The following is a 25,175-nucleotide window of genomic DNA, read 5'->3' as shown; positions in this document are numbered from 1 at the left end:
TGTAAACATTTTACGTCCTAAGTCAGCTCCTGTCATTACATGGATTCAGGTAAATACGTGGAAATTCTCATGAGGTTTCAGAAATTCAGGGTTATCATAAACATTGATCATTGATCTGTTTAGTAAAAGACTTTCAGGGGTGACCACTAGGTGGCAGCAAAAACAATACTTTCAGACTTTGGAGGATTTGGGGGTTTCTTTATCATAAAGTTTTTTTTAAACTGTTTTCTTGAAAATCAAATCAGTTTTTATTTTTACTTTTCATGGAAAAGTACAAACACAAAGTACTGTACACCAAAATAAATTATTTTGATTGAAGTAAATGAATTTTAAAAACATAAACGCTCCCCCTTTACATCGCCCGTCATTGAGAATCAAGTTGAGTTATTAGGTAGAAACGCAAATAGTTTTCTTTTAAAAGAGGATTTAGAAAAGGACTTATTAGTAATCAAGTTAAAAATCGTAATAAATAAAAATAGATACAATATAAATATAAATAATTAAATTAGCTAAAATTCAAAAGAAGAATTTTTAGCTTTTCATTTATGCTTTCTGCGACCGAATGCTCCACAAATTCTGAAAAGATGCTGTTATTGAAGTGGGAACAGTTAGCAGGCGAGGATCTCCACTTCCCCCAGGGTTTGATTTTTTTACAACAAAATCTGACAATTAAGAAAGAGAACTCGTAAAACATTTAAAGAAAAACTGAAAATCATAAGATTCTGAAAATCAATCATTTTAAAAAGTATTTATTAATTCACAATATAGTCAGTAAAATATGGTTTTAGATAAAAATGAAATTAGAACAAAAAGTGAACTTAAACCTTTATAAAATCTATTTGTGACATCTGTTTTTAGTGTAAAAATCTTCTGAATTTATTTATTTTTTTTAAGAAATTAAATGATTATTAAATCAGTAGTGACTCATTTAAGGAGCTGAGCGTCTACAGTTACGTTTTCTGGCTCCAATGTTAAAGATTTACGTTTTAGAATTTAAGTATTAGAATATCCCAAATAAACCATAACGTAGATGAATATTGAACTAAAGTGTCGTTTAAGTCAGTGTTTTTTTTCTAAAAGATGTAATAAAAGTTAAGTTAGAAGATTTAAAAACTGTTTGATGTGTTTTCGTTGTGGTTTCAAGACGTTTAACAACGAAGACTTATTGTGCGCTGAGACGCTGTCACTTTAACCCGATGCATCATGGGAGATGTAGTCTGATGGCAGACAGACTCTCTTCTCTGAGCTTCAATGTTTTGTTCACTTGTTCCACGGTCTGACACCGGATTCTGTGGAAAGCTACACCGCTAAAGACGAGCTGTAGCTGGTATTTTTGTTGGAACTGAGAGACTTTATGAGCAGAATCAGAACAAGGAAGTGAAGACTTTAACCACTTCTGACTGGTCAGACTGATGACGTGTGATTAAGCCTCCAAGAATGATTGGTGGAGGCAGTTAAAGGGGCGGGGACTTTTCCAAAAACGCTAAATTGCGGTACCGTCATTCTTATCAAAATGTCTTTAATAGAATCAAATAAACAAAAAGAAAAAATATTTTATGATCTTTCATATTTCTAACTACTCAGTGTTTTATTAAGGCCTGTTTGGATGAACACAGAGCTGATATCCTGGAGATGGGAAATGTTTTTAGATCGGTTAAGGAGGGCAATTTCCCACGGCACACCAGTGTGCCGCGGCACCCTGGGTGAAAAACACTGGTTAAAGTGACTAAATGTATAAAATCTGTTTTACTGGATCTTGGATCGGATTTTACAGAATCCTGTGGTTCTCCTGCAGATCATTCAGTCTCTGGACGAAGACCCGGCCGCCCAGAATAAGCAGCTCACGCTGCGCCTGCAGCAGATCGCCGCCGCCCTGGAGAACAAAGTCACTGACCTCTGACCTCACGGGGAGGGCAGGGCGAGCAGTTGAAATCCAGACGAGGACTCTATGGGCAGCGGGCTGGCGGACTCTTCAAGTGTTAAGAGCTGCCGGAATCGGCAGAGAAAGCCACACCCACTTTTGGATTTGCCGCCTCCTGGACTTTATTTGTTTTTCTGCTCATCTGGACGTGGAAAAATGAGCCTCTCCTCTTTTTTTTTTTTGGTACTCCGCCTTTTATTTTGAGGACTGCATTGGAAAAGCGGCCGTTGACGTCTGTGGATTCAGGAAGGCTCCGCCTCCAATTTTTCTCCTCTGAGCCCCTCCCCCTAAATATAAAGCAGGAATTCAGTCTTTTGTGAGGAACGAGGCCTGGATCAGACTTAATGACAGGAAGTAAGCGGTACGTTGGGGCGCTGCACCACAGCGCCCTCTGATGGCAGAAGAGCGTCCAGCTCAGGGTACGATCCCTTCAGATAAGACAGAATCCTGTAGCTCTCCTCCTCTTCCTCCTCCTCCTCTCTGCTCCTCTGTGGGTGGGACGTAAATGCCTCGTTCTGGAAAATAGTTTCTGCAGAATCCATGGTCCAAACGGCCAAACTTCTTTGTGTTTTGTTGGTTTGAAATCTGTGCCATGACTCTGCTTCCCAAAAACCCTGACAGCTGTTTTCCTTGACTTCATCTACAGAAGCGTTCTGATGTCAGCTGGTCGTTCTCTGCAGACGCACAAGTTCAAAAATGTTTGTTCTGTATGGAAGATCTGAGACGCCAGAAACGTTCTAATTAAACATGGCATTAATTAATTAAAAATTCATGGGGAAAATAAAACGATCACAAATTTAAAAAAACAAACAGGCATTTATATAAATGTTAATCTGAGATTTAGAGGCACAATAATCCATCAGGTTTTACATGTTCATTCATAACTTCAATTTTTAGCTGTAAATTTGCACAAAATCTGAAATATTTGCATTTGTTTTGGGGTTTTTTGTTTTGTTTTTGTTTATTTTCATCAGTCTAAAGTTGCTCAGAAGGCGATGTAAATATAAATATTTAATTTTCCTTTTTTTTTTCTATTTCCAAACAAAGAAGTAAAGAATTTCACATTGCTGTGAAAATTCAGATATTTTTCCACAAAAATCTTTTCTGTTCTGATTGGTTAGCGCAGATTGGATTAGGCCACTCCCATTTCCTTCAGATGTTCAGCTTCAATTAAAAAAAAACAAATTTAATTTGAAAGATCAGCTCAGAAACTTTATTTAAAGTAAAAAAAAAACTGGAAAAATGTTGATAAAATTCATAAATCACTGTAAAAATAGCAGATATTGATGGAAAATGTTTATTTAGAGACCTAAAAACTGTCATTTGGCAAAAATATTCCAGGAGTTTGCATAAAACTTTTCTTCAGTGTTTTATAAATCGAAAACCAAGGATTTTCTTAAAGAGGTCATGAGTCTCTCAGAATAACAAATGTATATTTTTCAGATTCAAACAAGAAAAGTTTCTTTTGTGTTTGCCATGGATCTGCAGAAACATTTAAAAATCTTCCATCTTCAGCTAAATCGACTCGTCCTAAACCCAGACGGTGTGCTGCACGCCACCGGACCGGTTCCTCTTTTAACTTTAACCTGATGGTTTTTTCCGTTTTTAAAACCACTTTGGTGCCAAACGATTTCTTTACAGCCGCATGTTTGTGGCCAAAAACCAAGTGAAGCCAACGATTGAATAATCTGGAGCTACGTTGGTGAGAAACCGATCAAATGTGAAGCTTTTAGGGTCGCCACAAAGCTGTCGATGTTTTCCCTCGAAATAGCAAATGTAAACGTTAAATATGAGCTGGCTAGAATGTTTCTCTTCTCCACCGACTCTTTCTTCCTTCTGCCTTCTCTTCTCCACCAGAGAGTGCCTTAAAGAGTTCAGGTCGGACAGAACGGAGGGAATCGGATATTTTATTTTTTCAAGTTGGCAGATCTTCTGCAGCTGTTTCCAGGAAACTTCAGATGTGTTCAGACTGGTCAGCAGGGGGCGGTAACGCCTCGGTTTGAGGCCAGGAAGATCCAGAGACGATCGGAAAAAGCAGCGACTTTAATGGAAGAGAGAGAAAAAAAAAAACAACAACAACCAAACTTCTCCCATGCTGTGAAGAATTCCTCACGTTTCATATTCAGAAATAGAATCAGCTGATGTGTCGTCACTTTTGCTTTTGTGCCACAAAAAAAGAAAAAAAGAAAGATTTAGAGTTTGGGGTTCATCCTGTCAGATGAAAATAATTTCCATTTCCAGATGTGTCATTTTCAGCAGCCGCTCTAGAAGTTTGGAAAAAGTGGTGCGAAGTTTGTGAAAACTGCCTGAAGAATCGGCTGTTTCTACCTTTGAAGATCACAAAACTGAGGAACGTTGTGGGGTTTTTTGGGCACTTTTTTAGCCAACAGCACCACCTTCTGGTGAGATTTTGCAAACAGTTTTACCACAGATGCACATTTAAGTTCACTAAAACAATCGTAGCGCACATGGCAGACGTCTGAAGGCTTTCTCCTTCGTTGTGGTTCGACCCTAGAGTTGTGTATCTTTGTGCATCCGTCACCATGCCTGTGTTTTGTGTGTTTGAGCCGCGGCGACGGAACGATCGAGCGGCCGTTTGTTTGGACGATGTGAAGGCGAAGTGTCTGTTCCGAGTGAAGCAAACGTATGAATGTTCCTGCCGCCGTGTGAGAGTGCGGAGCTCAAATCTTCTCGTAAGCTGATTGTAGGAGACCAACGGTTTGAAGGACCATGTTTAAACGACGCGGCGGCCTGTGGGCGGAGCTGGACCGAAGCCCAAGTCTGTGACTCTTCTGAGGAAGTGGAGAAGTGGGCGGAAAATCCAGATCTAGGAATCCAAATATCCATTAAAGAAGTTTATATGAAAACTGTTTCTACTTTTCTTTATTTGTTGAGTCTTATTTGTGCTCCAATAATAATCCTTAATGTTGTAAAATCTTCCTAGTTTGCATAGATATGACCAAAAACATCTAAGAAAATTTATGGAGATGAGGGAAAATATTGACTGTGTGTGGACTGAGTGACTCCTCCCACCTGTTGCTCCAAACAGGAAGTGCTCCAAACAGGAAGTACGCTCTGGTTCCAAAAATGCAAACTAGACTTCTATGGAAAAATAATCAGCTGTTATTCAGTCTTTCTATTGCTCAGAATAATCATTCTTGATCCAAAACTTTTTTTTTAAATATGTTCTTGATAATCCTCATATTCAAAAATATCGTCTCTGTTATTCAAGGTATAAACTGGGCAATCAGATGCCTCGGTTGAAAGTAGGTGGAGCTTGTTGGACCCCATATCCAGCGTTGAAAATGTTTGATGGATGTGTAGCCTGCTTTCAAGGGGTAGAGGTGTGGCCTTCCAATCAAGCTCACTTCTGATTGGTGAGAGTAGTTGCCATAGAAACTTTGATTCAGCCAGAAGGAGATCTAGAACCCGCTGGCCATTAAAAAACACAAAAAAAAAACATTAATCCGTTTACACAAAAAGGCATAAATTTAATACATTTTTTATTGCAGAAATATTTCGGGGGGGAAAAAGTAAATTCTAAACATGACCTCTGATTAACCCGAAGGGCGCCACCTTCAGGTAAAGAAAAGAAAATATTTTATATTCACATTTTTGAAACCCCATCCAGATAATCTTGCATCAATAATCATCTTTTGTGACTTTATTCTGATGGAAACTCACATTAAATATTTTAAAAAAAAAATTTGGATCCTCCAAATGTTTCCAGTTGTTTCCAGAAGTAAAGGCGTTCTAATCATTTACACAAACTCCTGTGAATCACACAATTTTTGCTACTGGATTACATGAACGTAAACGTTTTTTGCTCAAATTCCTAAAAATAGTCATTTGATCGAAACTTCGATCACTTTTTACAACTTTTGCTAACTATTCTAGTGGCTTGATGTTTGTGATGGGTCTAACTTTCCTTTGGTAAGACTCGAATGAGTTTTAATTAGGTCAGTGACTCGAAAACATACACGATTCAAATAAACTCTTCATTTGGAACACGGTCTCTTCTGAAATTAAATAGTAAAATTTAATTATTTTTATTTCATGCTTTTATTTATCAAAATATGGGCAGAAATGTAGGATTTATAAAAACTGAATATTTTCTACATGGTTTAGTTTGGGATTATCTATGAGCTAATCTGTGCAGTGGCGGTTTTGATATGGGCGAGGTGGGCATTGGCCCAGGGCGGCACTTCTCTGAGGGCGGCATTTTCCATGCCCACAGAGTTACACACAGTGAAAGGCCAAACTCAAAGAGGAGACTTTGAGCAGGCAATGGGGATTATTTCCCTCAACTCCCTGCTCCGACACAGTAGACCCAACGTGCACGTGACCACCGCCCTCTGCTGCAAGACACTTGCGCCCACTCCTCTTTGTGGTAGTCTTTGGAACATAAGTCAGAAAATTCGACTGGGGGGCGCAACTCATCGGTGGCTAGGTGAATCACACTAACAAGTGATTGGGAGTCTTTTTCACTCTAACGATCAACTCTGGGCCGCAGCTGCGCCTCCCGTCATAGAGACGGAGCCGCGTGTGTCAGAGGGAAGGGGGGGGGTGGTGGGCGCAGACCATTTTTTATGGATTGAGGTTTTTTGGAGGATTTCTGCTGTTGGTGTAGCAAAAAAAATAGGGAAACGCCAAATATTTTTGGAATAATCCCACTAATGAATTCTATGTTTTAGTTTTTAATGTTTTATAAGACCTAAAAATAGTATTCACAATACGTTTTTCTTTTTAGATCCAATCCCTCTGATATGTTTCACAAATAGACACACAGGATGTCACACACCAAGAAATTATTGCTAAAAATGATACAGGAGTCCAGCTCTTCAAAAACGATAAAAGAGAAAAGAAAACGGAATTATTTGATATGTTATTTCTTATTATTAATATTTTCAGGCTTTGTTTGTTTTGTTCTGCAGCATGTTCATATTTTTATCATTTTGACAGAATAGATTTTTATGGAGAGAAAAATATTATAAGTTATTTAAGGTTTAATTTGAGTTACCCTGGATTAATTTTCCTGTATTTATTCATATTTATGTTCAAAAAGTTCAGTTTTAAAGGTTTAAAAGTTTACCTTTAGTGTGTTCAGTAACTGTTTATCTTCTTCGGCCCAAAACCTTAAGCGTGTTTTTAACTTAGGCCCCTGTGTGACTGAGTTTGACCCCCCTGTAATACGAGTCTAGAAAATTCATGCATTTTTTGTGTAAAATAGCTAAATAGAAGATAGGGAACACAACAGGATGTTGTCAAATTTTGTATGTGTGTCCGGGAACGGGCGGGCGGGCGGGGGGGGGCTGGTGGGGTTACTCGCCCAGGGAGTAAGTTAGTTTAGAACCGCCACTGAATCTGCGCATAGTCGCTTTATCTGATCCTGAATGTTGTTTTCTCTCTAAAAGAATTCCAGCATTTTCATGACCCTCAAAGGCATCTTGTCCTTTTGGAGTCCGGCAGCGCTGTGCGCAGGCGCGAACATGAGAGCGCGCTCCACAGTTTCTGTGCGTAAAGTGTCGCAGAGCAGGAGGGTCGCTCTGATTTTCCTCACATTTTCAGGGAGGTTTGTCACCACTCCTCCCTCCTGAGGCGCACGCGCGGGTGGGGTGGGGGGCATGTCTATCTCAGTCTGATCCGGACTCCGCGCACGAGCGCCTCCATTAAGAATTTGGGGAGTGCGCGGAGGAAGATGCTGCCGCTGCTGGTTCTGCTGCTGCCGCTCAGCCTGAGCGCGCTCGGCCGCCCTGACGAGCTCCAGTCTGAGCCGGACTCCGAGTCTCTGGAGGACCTGGACCTGGACCTGGATCTGGTAAGGCTTTTGCAGATGGAGCCTCGCGCCTGCTGAACTTGGGTTTCACCTTGTTTGTGTCTGCAGGCGCTGCGCAGAGTCCCGCGGCAGGTGAAAACCATCCTGGCAAAGGTGGGAAAAAATTTTTATGTCAAACTTCTGGCCACGAGACAAAAATTGATCTAGAATTGAACACATTTAAGTTTTTCTGCAGTTGTAGAAAAAAGATTTGTACTTTTTAGAAGAGAGTGGGTGACCTACTTAGAGCTGGAGGTGCATTCAGTCACTCCCGTCGTGCGCTCTTTTGGGCGTGACGCGCACGAGACCCGCCAAGTGCGCCACGCGCCAAACGTTTTGGGTCCAAACTAAGAACCAGAACTACTATGAACTTCTCCAAAGGCTCTGCTGTGTCCTGGGTTCTCCTGCAGGAGACCAAACCTCACATCCAGGAGCTCTCCATCAAGACCACCATCATCTCCCGCTACGCCTTCACGGCGGTGAACTGCGCCATGGTCAACCGGCACATTTCCGCCGCCGAGGGGGTCTTCCAGTTCCAGATCCCCGCTGATGCCTACATCTCCAACTTCACCATGTGAGGAGTTCCTCCTATCTATTCCAGAAAAGAAAAAAAGTGTATTTTCGGTTAAAAATGTAAAGATAATGAGCAGTTTTAATGTATAAAAGGAAGAGCGTTCTTCATCTACAGGTGTTGAAGTTGATTTATCACCAAATTTTGTTTAGAAACGGCGACTTTCATCCTCATCAATAACGACGTCAGAAGGAACCAGATCTACAACTAAACCTTTGTCTCAAATGCCTTTAGAACCCATTTATGCTTTCAGAAGATACTGACAAACCTCAGCATCTGGAATCGTGGTGGATCGGTTGCCATGGAGATGTCAGCGTTTTTATAACGCTGTTAAAGTTCAGGGGTTCACTGATGCGCACAGCGGCTCCTCGCAAATGTTGTGAGGACAACCCGGCGGAACGGCGACAATGGGCGCTCTGAATGCAAACGCCTATATCTTAAAGCTCGACCTTTGACCTCCCTGAACCAGGATCGTCGGGGGGCGTGTCTACCAGGGTGAGGTCACGTCGAAGGAGAGGAGGGTCAAACAAGGGAACAGCAAAGCCAAGAGCCAAGATTCCAGCGAGAACAGGTACAGAAAGCTGATGGAGACGAGGAAAACGCCACCTGTTGTTTTTATCAAAGCTCCACACTCAGAAATCCAATTTTATATATATATATACTTATATATGTGTCATAAAAAGGCCACAAGAACATGTCAAAACACCCAGGAGACCATTTTTATCCGAGTGGGTCTGTAGAAGTTCTGGTAACATTTCAGTTTTCGTTCAGAACAAACCTGAAAACACGACTTTGGTGTGACCTGAAAAACACTCATCTGGGTTTTGAGGCTTTCAGTTGACGTTTTTTTCCACCGTCTCCAGTCCAGAACCGGAGGTGGAGGTCTTCAGGACGGCGGTGAACATTCCCGGGCGGAACCGGGCCGTCTTCCTGCTGACGTACGAGCAGCTGCTGCAGCGCCGGCTGGGGCGCTACCGACACGTCACCAGTCTGAGGCCCCTGCAGCTGGTCAGCCGCCTCAGCCTGGACGTGACCATCGCGGATCACGCGCCCATCACGGACCTGGAGGTGCTTCCGCTCCAAAGCAGCAGGACCAGCAGCAGTTCTTCCAACTCGCCCAGCGGATCCAAGACAGCAGGTCTGGAGGGTCCATGCAGCAAAACAGTCTGAAAACAAAGCGGGCTGGCACCGACTTCAATCCGCTCCGAGGTCACGCCGTCTCCAAACAAAAACACGCTTCCTGTCTTTGTGCTGCAGTGAAGCCTGTGCTTCCCATCACCACCGAGATCAAACAGCAGGACAACGTCTGGAGGATCACCTTCAGCCCAAACATCGTCCAGCAGGCCCGCATCTCCACCAGCGGCATCCTGGGAGACTTTGTGGTCCGCTACGACGTGCAGAGAGAGCTGGGGATCGGAGACATCCAGGTGAGTGTCGCAGACGCCTGTTCGCCGTGCTCTTCTGTGGCTGCAAACCTGCAAACATCTGTGTCCCCCAGGTTCTCAACGGGCATTTCGTGCACTACTTCGCCCCCAAAGACCTCCCCGCCGTCCCCAAGAACGTGGTGTTTGTGATCGATACCAGCGCCTCCATGCTGGGGGCGAAGATGAGACAGGTAGTGAGACAGTCAGTAAAAATCTTCATCGCTTACAATCAGAGCATAAAGCGTTAGGTATTAAACTGGTAAATAATGAAAATGTCAGTCTACTCTAAAGGGGAAAAATTATAAAAACTCAGATTTGGAAAGAAGAAGAGAGGAGTTGTGTCCCTGCAAAAAATCTTCTGTGATTGTTTGTGCGCTGTGGAAATCTGTAGTTTTGTGGGAAGCTGCTTTCATTTCAACCACTGAACATCTGGAACATTGATGTTTGGAGCAAAAAAGCTGGAATGCAGACGCAGCAAAACATCTGCTTTATGGATGGAAATGCTTCAAATGATTCAACTGCTTCAAAGTTTTCAAATTATTCAACTGCTTCAAATGATTCAAATGCTTCAAATGATTCAAAGGCTTTGAACAGTTCAAATGATTCAAATGCTTCACATGATACAAATGATTTGAACAGTTCAAATTATTCAACTGCTTCAAATGATTCAAATGCTTTGAACAGTTCAAATGATTAAATTGCTTCAAATGATTCAACTTCTTCAAATGATTCAAAGGCTTTGAACAGTTCAAATGATTCAACTGCTTCAAATGATTCAAAGGCTTTGAACAGTTCAAATGATTCAAATGCTTCACATGATTCAAATGATTCAATTGCTTCAAATGCCTCCGCTTTATTAAAAATTCAAAATGATTTAAAATGGATCTGTACATCAGATTAGGAACTCATGATAAGAATTTATTTTTTAATTTTGATTGTTAGTATCTGAATGACTGCAGGGGCGCCGCCCTGGTGGACGCCACCTTCAGTTGTCCTGCTCTGGCCTGCCTGGTGCCTTCGGGATGTTTGCTGCTGATTGTGGCGCCCGTGAACGTCTGCTGTGCCTGAGTCCCTGTGATGGTTACAGAGTTGTTTACAGGAGGGAGCCAAAGTATGAAGCCTGGAAGCGAACTCCAAATCCAGAAGAGCGTGAGCGGAGGCGCCGAGGATGTGGGGCAGAACAGATGATGTCTTCACGCTGAAGCAGATCAAAGGTTGACCTTCTAGCAGCAGCTCACAGGAACGATTTCCCAGGACAGTTGGAGGAAATCTTGAGGATTTGGACCCGTTTCCTTCATTTGAAAGTTTCTTGAGAGTTTCTCGGAAATGTGACGCCGCCCCCTTCCTCCCTCCCACGCTGAAATATCAATATCAGAGCTTTTCCGTGGTCTGAAGAGGAGGCGATCATCTCAGGCAAAGGCCGATCTCTGCAGCTGCTGCAGGAGAAGACATCAGAGCAGAAACATGCAGGCTGATCTGTGCGGGAGGAAGGTCACTGCCTGTGTGGTTATGGAACTTCGCAGAGCCCCCACCCTTTGACCTGGACCCCCACCCGCCCATCGGCTGCCCTCAGAGAGCCGACGGAGAAGAACAAGTCTGTGGATCCACAATGAAGGGATTCAGTCAGTTTGTGGTTCTGATCCCCAGAGACAGAAACCAGACGGACATTTGGAGCCCCCACAGAGCTGAAGATGCTGCTTGTTTGCCATAAATGAGGACGCTTAGGAAGGCGGAGTTACGGGGGTGGAGTCTCAGCTCCATCATGACTCCATTCAGACTCACTTTAGGCTTAGAAATACCTGAAAAACGTTTCCTTAAACTGAGCAAACTGCAGAGAGAAACATCAGAAACGGCAGGCTGCAGATTATCTGAAGAGCAGCTTCATGTTATTTAAAGTTTTTTTGGTCTTTAATGAACTAAAACAACTAAATAAAAACTGTTTAAAATTTGTCCAGAAGGAAGCAAAAGTGCATAAAGTAGAAGTTCAGATACGCAAAAAAACAGGAAAACATCAAACGTTTTCTGACAAACTATAAAGTTTTGTCTCTTTTTGTGACCATCACACAGGTTTTCTAAAGAAATCTGTTTTTATGGAGGCGAGAGGCAGAATTTTGTTAACGAGAATATGATTTTTTTAATCATATATCCTCAAGAAAAGTGAAAACTAAATTTAAAAGGAAAACGGCTGAGTTTTCTGTTGATTTCTGATCTTCTGACTTTTAGTCGATTTAAAGGTTTTTAGTTTAAAATTAAAATAGTTTAAAAGATTTGTTTCGTCTTTAATAATCTGGACCTTAACGTGTTAAATTAGATCTTCGTGAATCAGGAAATGTTTCCAGTCTCTTTTCTAAAAGTGGTGTTCTGAATATCTGCTGCTAACGGGATGTTTTCTGTAGAATGACACAATAATAATAGTCATCAACTGCACCAATTGGCTGTTCAGAGATAATTATGTTGTATTTATATAAAAAATGTAAATCACTTTTCTATTCATAAATAGGCTAAATCTTACATTTCAAGTCTGAAGTTGTGCAAAAATTAGAATTTAATCAAATATTTATGTATTTATATCAGACTCAATTTTACTAAAAAAAACACTAGATTTAAATTAAATAATACTCAGAAAGAAAAATGTAAATACTGCCCTTTTAGAATTTCCTTTAAGATTTAAAAATGATATTTTTATAGTTTTTAAGAATAAATGAGGATTTCTGATGTCTCAGAGAAACAGCTGGGCGGTCCCAAACCACCAAAGAACCATTAACCCATGTGCTATCCTAGGCATTTTACCATTGGGAGGTGGGTCATCTAGACCCACTAGACAGTGCTCTGAACCTTTTTTTTTCAATGATTTGTGATCTTCACTGGTGTTCATGGATTACATGAAATCTTTCCACCTTTATCCACCTTTGTCATGGTAGGGAGAACACGTCAATGTAAGGGTGGGGTCATCTGGACCCCATAGGATAGCGCAGGGGTTAACTGATCCCCCTTCACTGTAAGTTCAGACAGTCCTATGGTGTCTTGTGTATTTTAAAATGTCAAGGGAAATCTTCATCACAGATTCCCTTTATGTAGCAAATTATGGGACAATAAGCAGACAGAAGTTTTTTTTACATCCTCCTCACACCTCAGAGTTAGACTGTTGAACTCTGATCTAACAAAACTATGAGAAAATTAGGAGAAAACTTTTATAAGACTAACAACATTTTAGGAAAATTTGTGATATTTAAATTTTTTTTTTAATTTCTTCAAAAAATAATTTTTTGAGAAAACTTTGAGATCCTTCTGAAAAGATTTTTGGAAAAATGTTGTGAATACTACAATGACTTAAAAAGAATCAGGAATACTTTGAGAGGACCTTGAAAAAGCTTGAGCAGATGCTGAAGACAGTATGAATTCGAGCTTTAAAATATCCTCTACATTGGGAAATGGTAGTAGAAATATAACGCTATGGGACCATTTGGTTTGAGATTACAATAATAAAGAAATGTTCCTTCTTATGCAGCTCCATGATGGTAGATGATAACCTGGAATACGTCCCAAACCACTGAACGAGGCTAAATCTACAGCATTGGTGGATCTTCTTCTTTAACCTCATTGAGAGTCTTTGGAATTGAGTCAAACTGGAGATTTAAGACGTTTTTTCATGGAAGATTGGACCAAGGTCTTAAAGAGTACCATCAACAACCAAATTTAAGGATCAAAAGCTAAAATCTTTAACCCTTTGATCTGGTATTGGTGGAATATATCTCCCAACTCTACAGCACAACAGCTTCATTCACTTTCTGCTCATTTACAAGAGACAAAACCGATTTGGATCTGACCACAGCCTCAGTTCCATCCTAAAATGTGACCCTGAAGTTTCTTGCGGACGTTCTATGGGGCGACTGGTGACTTGAAGCTAAAGGCTAATGGCAGACCTGCACTGTTTGTTTGGAGCCAAGTGAGCAGTAAACAGACATTTTCCTGGTGACGTTGGGAGTCTGTTTGATTTCATCGAGTAGGCTACTAATTTAAACCTCACGGTGCATGTGGAGCCTGTGTGGGCCCCAGGACTGTTGCTCAAGAGAGGCAGTTATGGAACAAAAGAATTTTGATATTTAAAGCAAATCTATTAGACATTTATCTAAACACGCTAAAAATATGTTGACATTTTGTTCCACTATAAACATTGTAACATAATTACGGATTAAAGGACTTCTGAGTGCAGCTCAGGGGGTACAGCTGTGTCATGTGTGTTGCAATCATTTCTTTGGGTTTATTTTCAAAATAAAAGGCCCATGCAGTTCCACATTGCTATAAATGTTTCTCTTTGTGACCCTCAGACCAAAGATGCTCTTTTCACCATCCTGAAGGACCTGCGACCTGGAGATCATTTTAACTTCATCAGCTTTTCCAATAAGATCAAAGTTTGGCAACCGAACCGTCTGGTGCCGGTGACGCCGCTGAACATCAGAGATGCCAAGAAGTTCATCTACTTGCTGATGCCAACAGGGGGTGAGAGATGTTAAAATGGCTTCCTCTTGAGGGATTTTAGTGTATTGTAGACTTTTACAAGCCTAACAAAGAGTCCTTGGGGTCACAGAATTTCTTCGTCGTTGTTCCCTTTCTTCTTTGTAGGCACCAACATTGATGGCGCCATCCAGATGGGCTCCTCCGTGCTTCGTGAGTACCTCTCAGGATCAGACAGCGGTCAGAACAGCGTCTCCCTGATCATTTTTCTGACGGATGGACGGCCCACCATCGGAGAGGTCCAGTCAGCTACAATCCTGGGGAACACGCGCTCGGCCGTGCAGGAGAAGTTCTGCGTCTTCACCATCGGGATTGGTAATGACGTGGATTACCGGCTGCTGGAGCGGATGGCGTTGGATAACTGCGGGATGATGAGGCGGATCCCCGAGGAGGCGGATGCCAGCGCCATGCTGAAAGGGTACAGTTGTGTTTCTGCTCATCACCCATGATTTTTAGTTTTTTTTCCCACGGTTTGTGCCCATTAACACAAATGCGTTGGAGGAATAGTCTCTGACATCATCCTTTAGACTATGATTGTTGAAAATGATACTAGAGTTTACTCTGCCTGCCTCACAGCATACCAAAAAATGGGCATTTGGCTGTGAAGTGAAAGCTTTACGTGAACTCATGGGCCCTCCAACCTTTTAAAAAAAGTGTGATAAATGGAAAATAAGCAAAAAATCTGGGCCTCTTTGCCAAATTTTCTTTGAATAAGAAGTCAAATTTGCAAATGGGTTAAGAAAAATGGTCTTACCAAGATATCTTATTGTAAGAAAAGGATGTGTTTTCTTAAACAAAGATTATTTTGCTCATGAGAAACTTTCTTGATATGATTATTTTTCTTGAAACGAGGATTCAGATTCTTTGGGGTTTATATTTGCTGTGACCAAACAGAAAAATTGGGTTAAATGTGGGGGTGTCGAGATTGAACGAAAATTCGATTCTATTTGACATGTGTGGTCGCTAAATCGATTCATAGTCCATATTGGTTCATTTTGAACAATCTGATTCTCTGACCTAAAATGGATCCACAACATCTTTATCCCAAACTTCAACCAGTGTGACTCAGACAGAAATTCCTGCTACTGAACAGTGACGTTTTCCAGATTCCTTGGATTTCTTCAAGTGTAAATGAAATCTGTGTCCAAACAAACAAGTAAACTAGAATGAATGTCAAACACATTCACATGCTAGTTTCCTAAAGTTCAGCCCACTGTTGTTTTTCCACATCCAAAGAATCCAAAGGGAACATTCTTAGAAGGTTCTAGAACACTGGATGGTCACATGACTTTATTCAATGTCTGTCCACACATTGGACACCCCTAGTTAAATGATTTAAACTTTGTGGAATAGAGAGCTGGTGTAAAACTAGGTTTAATAAGCTTCCATTGATGTGAATTATGAATGCATCCAAATAAAGAAAAGTTTGGATTCACACTTGTCTTTTTGCGCTGCAGAAACAAAAGAAAGATAGAAAAAGAAATTCAGTTTTTGTAGCTTTATTGTGAAACTTGGTTTTAAAAATGTTCTAGAGCCTTAAATTAGTCATCTGTGTTGAATTGATCCTGCATGTTGAGTTGTTGCCCTTTTTGAGTTGGTAATAATTCATTCTTTCAAGTGTTGTATATAAAATGTTGATTTAACAACATTGAACATTTTTTTGGCCAAGGCTCCCAATCTGTTAGTAAAGCTTAAAACCAAAGTTTTTTTACGTTTGACCCTTATACAATGTTTTTACGCCGTGGTGGCAGTCGTGTTCTTTTCCATACGTTTCCCTTACGTCTTCCTTTCTCTCCCTTCAACAAGACCATCTATCTCTCATCAAAGGGGAACCATAAGCGGTAAATGTGACGGTGCTGAAAACAGACACCTTTAATTAACTTAAACATGAGGCAGACAGGAGTAGCCACCCTCATTCTCTGCCAGACCCTTTTTTTCTGTCCTCTTTACAAAACCCCTCTCCTCCCTTCCTTTCTTCCACTCTCGGACACATCAGGTGTTTGTTCAGCCGCGCAGGAATGCGTTTGTGTTGTGAAACCTGCGTCTGAGTTCACAGATAGACTTTGATAAAAGTCCCGTCCTACTTAAACAAACACTCCGGTTCACAGGTGAGGAACTTTACTGCCCTGTGACACTTTTAGGAGTGTGTGCATATACCTGGGGGGTCGTAGCCTTTGGTGCAAAAGAAAAAGATGACATCTAATGTGAACTTTGATGTTTTTATTCCTGATCCACATCTAGACATCATCTGGATTTTTCGATTAAACTTGCAGCAATGGCTCGATTGATATTAGCCTATACAATGACAAATGGAATCCTTGATGGGTCAAATGTCAATTCAAACTAAACATTGCCAAACATGAGTGACTGGATGGATCGGTTGGCTGCTTGTAGGATTGGCATATAGGAAATAAGGGTTCGATTCCCAGGGGGAGGGGCTTCATCCAGTGTGGGTCCTTAGGTGGGTCGTTCCTGCTACTGCCTGACTATGTAGCCAAATGGGGGTCATTTTTCAACCCCCCTGAAGCCTGCACACTGTGCAAGGGACCCATTGGTGCTGTTCAAGTGATGCATATGTGCTCTGTGCGTGCAGGCTGACTGTTAGAAATCAGATTATCGTTTGTGTAGGGCACTTATATAGATACGGGCACTTGTCCAAAACATGCACACCCCCATTTGCTCAGTCAATAAGGAGCCAGTACTCTGACCTTACCACCAACTGGAGTGTGGCGTAGGGACACTGTACGACAACATCACCCATACCTCATACTTCATGATACACTTACTACATGGACGACAATGGTATATTCCATCTTCAAGACACCCCTTGAAGTGTCTGACAAGCCCCAAGAGAACTAAGCCATACCTTTGATGTTTCTATTCTTGATCCCCATCTATACATCCTTCTGGTATTTAGACCAAAACTTCCATCAATGTTTTGATTGATAACAACCTATAAAATTGCAAGACGATACCATGATGTTTAAAAGGCAGGACTCATACTCAACATTGCAATACACGTACAAAAATATCCCAAAGCTAAGCGTTTAACGCTAAACGTTGGGTTACTGGAAGTTCAAAGATTATCTGTAAAAGACGGAATGTTTAACGACTTTGATCTTTTAGCTTTGCTTCTTCATGTTCCCTATTCCTGTATTTGGATGGTAGAGTTATTTATGGAGGAATTCCGGGTGTGTTTCTGTCCAGGTTCTATGATGAAATAGGAACTCCTCTGCTGTCCGACATAAGAATCAACTACACAGAGAGCACTGTCGGATACGTCACCCAGAACCTTTTCACCAACTACTTCAACGGCTCTGAGATCGTCATCGCTGGGAAGCTGAAGAACACCAGTGCAGAGTCCCTCCATGTGCAGGTCACCGCCAGCAACAACGACAAGAGCATTGTTCTAGAGACAGACGTGCCTTTGCAGCATCGACAGCTGGAGACTCAGAGGCGCGTTAAGGAAGCCACTGCTGCAATGGCGGCAGGAGCCAAAGCTCCAGCGTCAGGATCATTGTCAGGACTGGGGTTCCCTCTTGGTTCCATTGCAGAACACTTTGCAGAACGTGTCTGGGGTTTCCTAAGCGTCAAAGAAGGGCTACGGGCACGGCTACGCAGTACAACCAGCAAAGAGAGAGAAGATCACATCCAACGGGCCACCAACCTGTCTTTGACCTACAACTTCCTCACCCCACTAACAAACATGGTGGTGGAGAAACCTGTTGTCCTGGCTGATGGGACTATGGAAACAGCCTCTAATGCAGCACCTGAGGCAGATGAGATGCCCCCTGCTGCCAATGACCTTCCAGGTGAAGCAGATGCTGAAGCAGAACAGAGGCCAATCAGGAGGCTGGGCAGCCAGACTGCCCCTTTGACGAACACATTAGGTAAGGATTCAAAGGGCCACTGTCGACTGTAGATACAAGCGCATGTATGTACAGTTTGCAGAGGATAGTGTCAATTATCAAATCTGGTAAATCTTATTCCAGGCTTTTTGATGATATAAATTTGAATCAAAAGAGGCAGTGGTGTTCAATTTAAAGAATATTTCCATAAATTTTCAATATTTGCCCTCTAATTAAACCAAAAAAAACAGATCAATTTGTTTTGTACACAGAATTCATTCTACTATCTATTACGATGTAGGTTTTCCAAAAGGGTAAACAATGCTGAGGTCTGGTAAAAGTAAAATGACTGTAAAGTTTGTCTGCCAAGACTCTTCTTGGTTAGAAGTCAAATATTTTTATAATGACGTTTTTTAAATCCAAACTGACCAAAGTCCTCCTTTGTAAAGCCTAAACAGTTGTCCCCCCTTAAATTACCATATGTACCATCTCCTCTGTTCAGACACTTGGTATTACACTAATACCACGGCCACAGGTGACTGATGTTCCTTACAGGGAGGACTTCAGATTAAAGTGTTGACACCTGTCCTCAGGCTGGAGTTAAGTATTATCTTCCTTGCAGGTAAAGACAACCGGAGACCAGCCAAGAAACCCATCACCATCTCCAAAACATCAGGTGACCCCAAATCCTCTGGTTGTCAGATGTGAATCTGTATCCTCTGATATCCTATGAGAAAATGGTAGAGGGGTTTCCATGGTTCTATTTGAAGGGATGGGGGTATTGTAGACACAGACATATGTGCTCTGGGGGTGGGGGGTCCTGTAATCTGGACATTTGTCAGGCAGTCTTCAGTGATCACAGACGGTGGGATTCCTCTGAACCAGGTCTATTTGAAACACCAACACAGGCTCCCAGCAGAGCTTTGAATGGGAAAATGGGCTTTTGAGCACGAACCCTGAAGGAGTAGAGCAGTGGAAGTTTGTGCTAATGTAAAGAGAGGGAAGCCATCACAGGCAGTTTAGTGAGGGCCACGGACTCTGTCATTAGCATCACTCTTTAATCTCACTGCGCCTCTCTTTGTTTTGGTTCTCAAGCGTCTAGCAGCCTAAAACAAAGATGAACGTCAAATGTCTGGAAAACTTCTACTAATGTGCATTTGTTCACTTATAAATATTTTATATCTTATTTTATATTCTTTATAGACCAATTGAGCTACAATTACTGTTCTAGCATCTCTACATGGGCCTCTGTGTAACACTGTAAACCTCAAGCTGAATAATTCAGAAATTAAACATCCTTGGTGATTTAAATGTGAAAGTCACTATAAACTAAAGGCTGCACGTTTATGACGCCAGGTGCAATGTCTAAACTTAATTGATTTCTATTCCTACGATCCAACCAGATTGATCTGCCTGAGGCTAGTTGATAATCAAATCCACTATAACCATTATAAAATCGGTTCAAAAGGAAACAAATCAGTGATATAAATACTGGAAAATACCATTCATATTAAGGCAAGGTAGGTTTATTTTCCTGTACTGTAAAAATGACTAAGTCCACAGACACGATGTCAGCAAAAACTGATCATTCCAGTCCAATCTGTGAAAGGACTTTGAATTTACCAAAGTCATGTGACCATACAGTGTGCTAGAATGTTTTAATAATATTCCGTTTGGATTCTTTGGATGTGGAAAAACAACAGTGGGCTTAACTTTAGGAAACTAACATGTGAATGGATTTTACATTCAGTTTTGTTTACTTGTTCTTTTGTACACATATTTATTACACTTGGCTATCTTGAAGAAATATACGAAATCTATAAAACGTCACTTGCACTGTTCAGTAGCAGCTATTGCTCTCTGAGGCTCACTGGTGGAAGTTTTGGATAAAGATAATCTGGATCCATTTTAGGTTAGAGAATCTGATCTTTCAAAATGAAACAATATGGACTATGAATCGTATTGTCAACCACATATTATGATATGAATTGGATTGATGTTAAAATGAACCAATACTGACTATGAATCTGATCAGATATGAATCTATAAGAATCAATCGTTCTTTTTTAATTACCTTTTTGTCCAGCAGCAAACAGATCAGAGCTGAAGGCCTCTTGTGTTGGACAAATTTTACTGTTACAATCGAGGGTTATGAATCTTCAGACACACAAGGTGTATATTTGTATAAACCTCTTTTGTATTTGAGGCTAAACTTTATTTATATCAATTGTGTTTGTATACATTTCTTGTTGGACCAGGCGGAAAAGAGAAGAGAAAAGGGTGTGTGATGTGAATTGAATCTGTGTTAAAATGAATCGTTATGACCAAAGACTGTCTGATAGGGTGCACTGTGGCTTCTAGAACTGTGTGTTTTGTCCCTAACATGTTTTTATTGCTACATTTATCAGATAGTTTCTAATAGTTCTTTGTAAAGCACGTTTCTCTATGTCTTTTAGCGGACGGTGACCCCCACTTTGTGGTAGAGTTTCCCCTCAGTAAGCTAACGGTGTGCTTTAACATTAACGGTGAACCTGGACACGTCCTTAGCCTGGTTTCTGACCACAAATACTCAGGTAAGTTGTAGGTTTGATGGATTTTTCACCACAACGAACATCGTGACTTTTGACCGACTGTGCTTGGATTCTACAGAAAATGATTCTGTGCCTCTAAAACCTCACTCCATTGACTGTTGTTTTGGAGACGTAAGATTGTACAGCTTTAAAGGATGCATGGTGGGGTGATGGTTAGCTCGCTCGCCCCACAACGAGAAGGCCCATCTCGCCGTTCTTTGTGTGGGTTCCAGTAGGTACTCCATCTTCCTCAGACACTCCAAAAACAAGCTTCTTGGGTTAATTGGTGACTGTAAATTGTTCCTTGGGTGTGTGTGGTTGTCTGGCCCTGTGATGGAGTGGCAAACTGTCCAGGGTGTATCCTGCTTTTGCCCAACTGTAACTGGGTAGGCCACGTCACCCCAAAATGGTAATTAGCAGGTATAGCAAATGGGCGAATGGATAGAAGTTTAGTTATGTGACAGGTCCTCATAATCTGCTGCTTAGTACGTTAGCTGACAAAGCTGGTAAAGAATGAGAATAAGAAGTCCTTTATTAGTCCATCGGTGGGGAAATTGCACTTAACCGTCTTAAACCAAACTTTAAGTTACGGAAATGTCATGAGGTAGAACCAATTCAGAACAATCTTTATTTCAAGAGATTTTAAAATAAACAGATTGATGCTTAGGTAAGCTTTGGTTTTGTTGTTTCCATTGAATTGGTAACTTCTAGCAGGTTTATTGTTTTGAAAATTGACCTCAGTTGAGAAAAGTTTAATGTTTTAAGGTTCATGTCTGTCTGTCCATCCATCCATCCATCCATCCACTCATCCCTTCTAGAGTCATAGAGTTGCTGGAGCTCAAGTGAAGGTGGGGTTCACAGTAGACCAGGCGTCTGCAACTTTCAACACTCAACATGCAACCAACCACAGCCCCCCAGGAGCCACAAAGTTTTACTTCACCCTTTAGAAAAATAAAACGCTGATTCGTATCTATGTTTTGGTTACTATTATGATCAATATAAGTTTATAATTTTTGAGAGAGGTTAACATGACTTCCTTTCAAAATAAAAGACACCTTGTGCCACATGAGATTATCATAGTGTCATGTCAGCAGAAAAAAGAATAACTATACTCTGCTTTATAGACAGGCATACATTAGCTAATAAACCATGATGTGTTTACTCACCTTCGCTACACTAAATTGATTGCTGGAGCGTCACAGCTATCGTAGTCAGGAGCATTAATTAAATGTTGACTTATTTGACGGTTAGGCTTATTTTTGCATGTAGTCCGAAAAATGTTTTAAATTGAACGATATTTTAGTATTCTTCAACCAGAGAGCCACAATGGAGAAGTAAAAGAGCCAAATGTAGCTCCAGAGCCCCAGGTTGCAGACCCCTTCTCTAGCCCTTGTGTTATCCTAGGCACTTTCCCATTGGGAGTTGGGTCATCTAGACCCACTAGACAGTGCTCTGAACCTTTTTTCTTCAATGATTTGTGATCTTCACTAGTGTCCATGGATTACATGAAATCTTTCCACATTTATCCACCTTTGTCATGGTTGGAATAACACGCCAAAATAAGGGTGGGGTCATCAAAGATAGCACAAGGGCTAGACAGATCAACGGTTGGTTGTGGGGCCACACAACCACACACACAGCTACTCACACTCACACCTAGGGACAGTTTATAATAACCAGATAACCTATGATGAATGTTTTTGGAGGGTGAGAGAAAACCAGAGTGCCCGGACAAAACCCACGCATGCACAGGGAGAATATGCACACAGAAAGGTCCAAGCCCGGGATTCCAACCAGGACCTTCTCTCTGTGGGGCAAGAGGGCTAACCTTTAGACCACATGTGTCAAACTCAAGGCCCGGGGGCCAAATGTGGCCCTCCATGTCATTTCATGTGGCCCCGAGAGCATAAAAGTTTTTAATTTTTTCAAAATAAAAATTGGTTTATATTTATTCATATCTAGGGGGAACTGAACATTAACTATTGGATTGGGCAACTATACAATAGGACTTTAACACTGTCAATATAGGTTAGGCTATATAATCAAATTTATGGATTTATGGAAAAGGATTTATGCTAGAGTAACAAACAAACATATATTTCCTATGCAACTGTAATTGTCACTTTAAAGAGTTATAATAAATAAATAATGAGTTATTCAATATGAATAAGTAGTTCCATTTATTTTTCATTACATTTAGTTACATGTATAATTTACATGCGCCCCTTTGAGAACAACCACCATGCAGATGTGGCCCTCGGTGAAAATTAGTTTGACATCCCTGCTTTAGACCATCGTGCAGCCTTGTCAGTTTGTGCTTTAGCCAACATGTTTGCAGTAGTTGCCTGTTTTAGTCAACCATTGGTCAGGTTAATGGATAGAAATGTAAACTTTGGTTGGTGCATCAGTTTAACACCATGGAATAAAATTGCATAGAACAGGTTTCATTTGTTACCAATTGATTCACTCTGTGTGAAGCTTTGCTTTTATTACCTATTGTCCTTTATTCCTATAACTCCAGATGCACCTTAACACAATAGGTGCCTTTAATTTTGTCCTGCTTATTATTTGATGACGTCTATTTTATTCTATTCTACTCTTTTGTACTCTATTCTATTCTATCAATGCTGCATAAAAAGGGGTTTTGTAGTGGACTGACACAGCAGTGTTGTGGCAGTTTCCAGACTTTGTGTTATTTTTGGTGTCACAATATTGTAAAGCAGCCCTGGTTAGACACCAGGCTCATAGTTCTTCCTAGCAACAGCGTAAACTCTGTTTAAGTCCATTTTATGGTTTGTTGGACAGAAAAATATCTTTTAAACTGAAATTTTAAACTGAAGCTGTTGGGGATTGGGAATTGCACCATTCACTTTAGATTTAGACACCAACATTTACAGGGTAATAAAATGAGTTTGTATTAACCACACCTCTATGGTCCCACAGGCGTTACAGCCAATGGCAAGCTCATTGGTGCCCCAGCGCCTCCAGGCAGCCACAAGCAGCAGCGCACCTACTTCAGCACCATCACCATCGTGGCGGATCGACCCAAACGGGCCTACATCGAGGTGACGCCCAGGAAGGTCATCCTGGATGGACAGGACCGCATCGTCCTGCCCTGCCACTCCACCGCTGCGGTGGACAGCGGCGTGCTGTCTGTGGCTGTGGTGGGGAAGGCCAATGTGACTGTGACCATAGGAGGAAACATCAGCTTTGTCATCTTGTTGCATCAGTACAAGAACCCGGCGCCTTACCAAAGAGACCACCTAGGCTTCTACATCGGCAACAGTAAGGGGCTGTCGGACAACTGTCACGGTCTGCTGGGTAGGTGTGGAAGCAGTAGTTGTACTTTTAACAACTGAATAATTATTAAGTTACTTTTAGTTGTAATTTAGGAAATATTTCCTTTTTTTAATATTAACATTTACTTATTAGGAATAAATGTTGATCAGTTCTTAATAAATAACGGTTAGAAAGGTGTTACTACCAGTTATTATGATGTATAAATGTTAATAAAGGTTATGTTAATATTTATTCTTAGCAAATAAATGATATTTTATTCATCAAGGCTAAAGGTTAATAAACATTCATTAACATGTTTAACAAGTTCTCTCACTGAATATTTAATAATGAATACAATAGAAATAGTCAGAATACATGTTAATAAAGCCCTAATTAACAGTTTTGTTACCTTTTTGTTTAATGAATAAATAAATCCATATTGGTAAAATCTTTATTAACATTTATTGACATGTATTTAAATCAATATTTATAAATACATATTTTATTAATTAATTATTAAAAGTATGAAAACATTTATTATTCATTAAGAAATGACATGAAAAAATATCTACATTTATTCATTAAGAATAAATGTTAATGAAGCCTTTGGACATTAGCTGAGCTTGAACTTATCCCACTTCCAGGTCAGTTTCTCCACCAGGAAGTGGGTCTGGCGGAACTTCCTGTGCAGGTGGGGGCTGAACCCGACACAGTCCTGAAGGTGAAAGATCGTTCGGTGCCGGTGGTTCACAAAAGCAGGAAGATTTACAGCGGCACGCAGAGCGTCGACTGCTGGTTCGCCCGCAACAACGCAGCCAAGCTGATAGACGGACAGTATGAGGACTATCTGATGTCGCACATGTTTGACACGGGAGACTGGCCACAGGGGACAAACCGGATGTGAGCCGGTTCAGAAAATCTGTAAACCAACAAGTTTTTTATTTTTTAAAGGTCAATTTTGACTTTATCTTTATTGTATTTTTTATCGAAAGTTTATGTTTTTATTATTTTGTTACATTTGTGACTGTAAATAAAACCTTTAACCCTATATTTGATGTCTAGGACGTGTTTTCCCATGCAGCTTAACATGTCAGAGTGTGGATCCCACCTGGTTACCATGGAGACTTGACACACACCTAACACGCTGTGAAACACACAACTTCTTCTTCTTCCCTGTCATCAGGTGGAGGTCACAGGGCTCCGGGCCACGCCCCCCACAGGTGTGTTCTGTC

The 25,175-nt window shown here is 41.0% G+C and overlaps 2 protein-coding genes across 2 annotated transcripts in view; both read left to right on the top strand.

Moving 5' to 3' along the window:
- The window catches only part of LOC101167917 (plexin-B2), a 168,912-nt gene extending 164,124 nt beyond the window's left edge, over positions 1–4,788 (top strand). Inside the window, exon 42 of the mRNA XM_004083283.4 lies at positions 1,796–4,788. Within this exon, the coding sequence (XP_004083331.2) occupies positions 1,796–1,900 (105 nt within the window). The 3' untranslated portion in view covers positions 1,901–4,788. The remainder of the gene's footprint in view (positions 1–1,795) is intronic.
- A 2,649-nt stretch (positions 4,789–7,437) lies between these two features.
- itih5 (inter-alpha-trypsin inhibitor heavy chain family member 5) lies at positions 7,438–24,991 on the top strand. Its single transcript, XM_023952359.1, has 14 exons — positions 7,438–7,739; positions 7,806–7,850; positions 8,147–8,310; positions 8,777–8,878; positions 9,171–9,445; positions 9,565–9,734; positions 9,806–9,922; positions 14,060–14,231; positions 14,355–14,664; positions 17,454–18,136; positions 18,717–18,770; positions 20,551–20,667; positions 23,608–23,985; positions 24,588–24,991. Exons 1-14 carry the CDS (start codon positions 7,620–7,622, stop codon positions 24,845–24,847), a joined length of 2,967 nt encoding a protein of 988 aa, XP_023808127.1. The 5' UTR covers positions 7,438–7,619; the 3' UTR covers positions 24,848–24,991.
- Positions 24,992–25,175: the final 184 nt, after the last annotated feature.

This window comes from Oryzias latipes, chromosome 23 (genome assembly GCF_002234675.1).
Source record: "Oryzias latipes chromosome 23, ASM223467v1".
Lineage (NCBI taxonomy): Eukaryota > Metazoa > Chordata > Actinopteri > Beloniformes > Adrianichthyidae > Oryzias > Oryzias latipes.
Note: the sequence above shows the minus strand (reverse complement) of the source record. Positions and strands in the feature narration are given on the sequence as shown.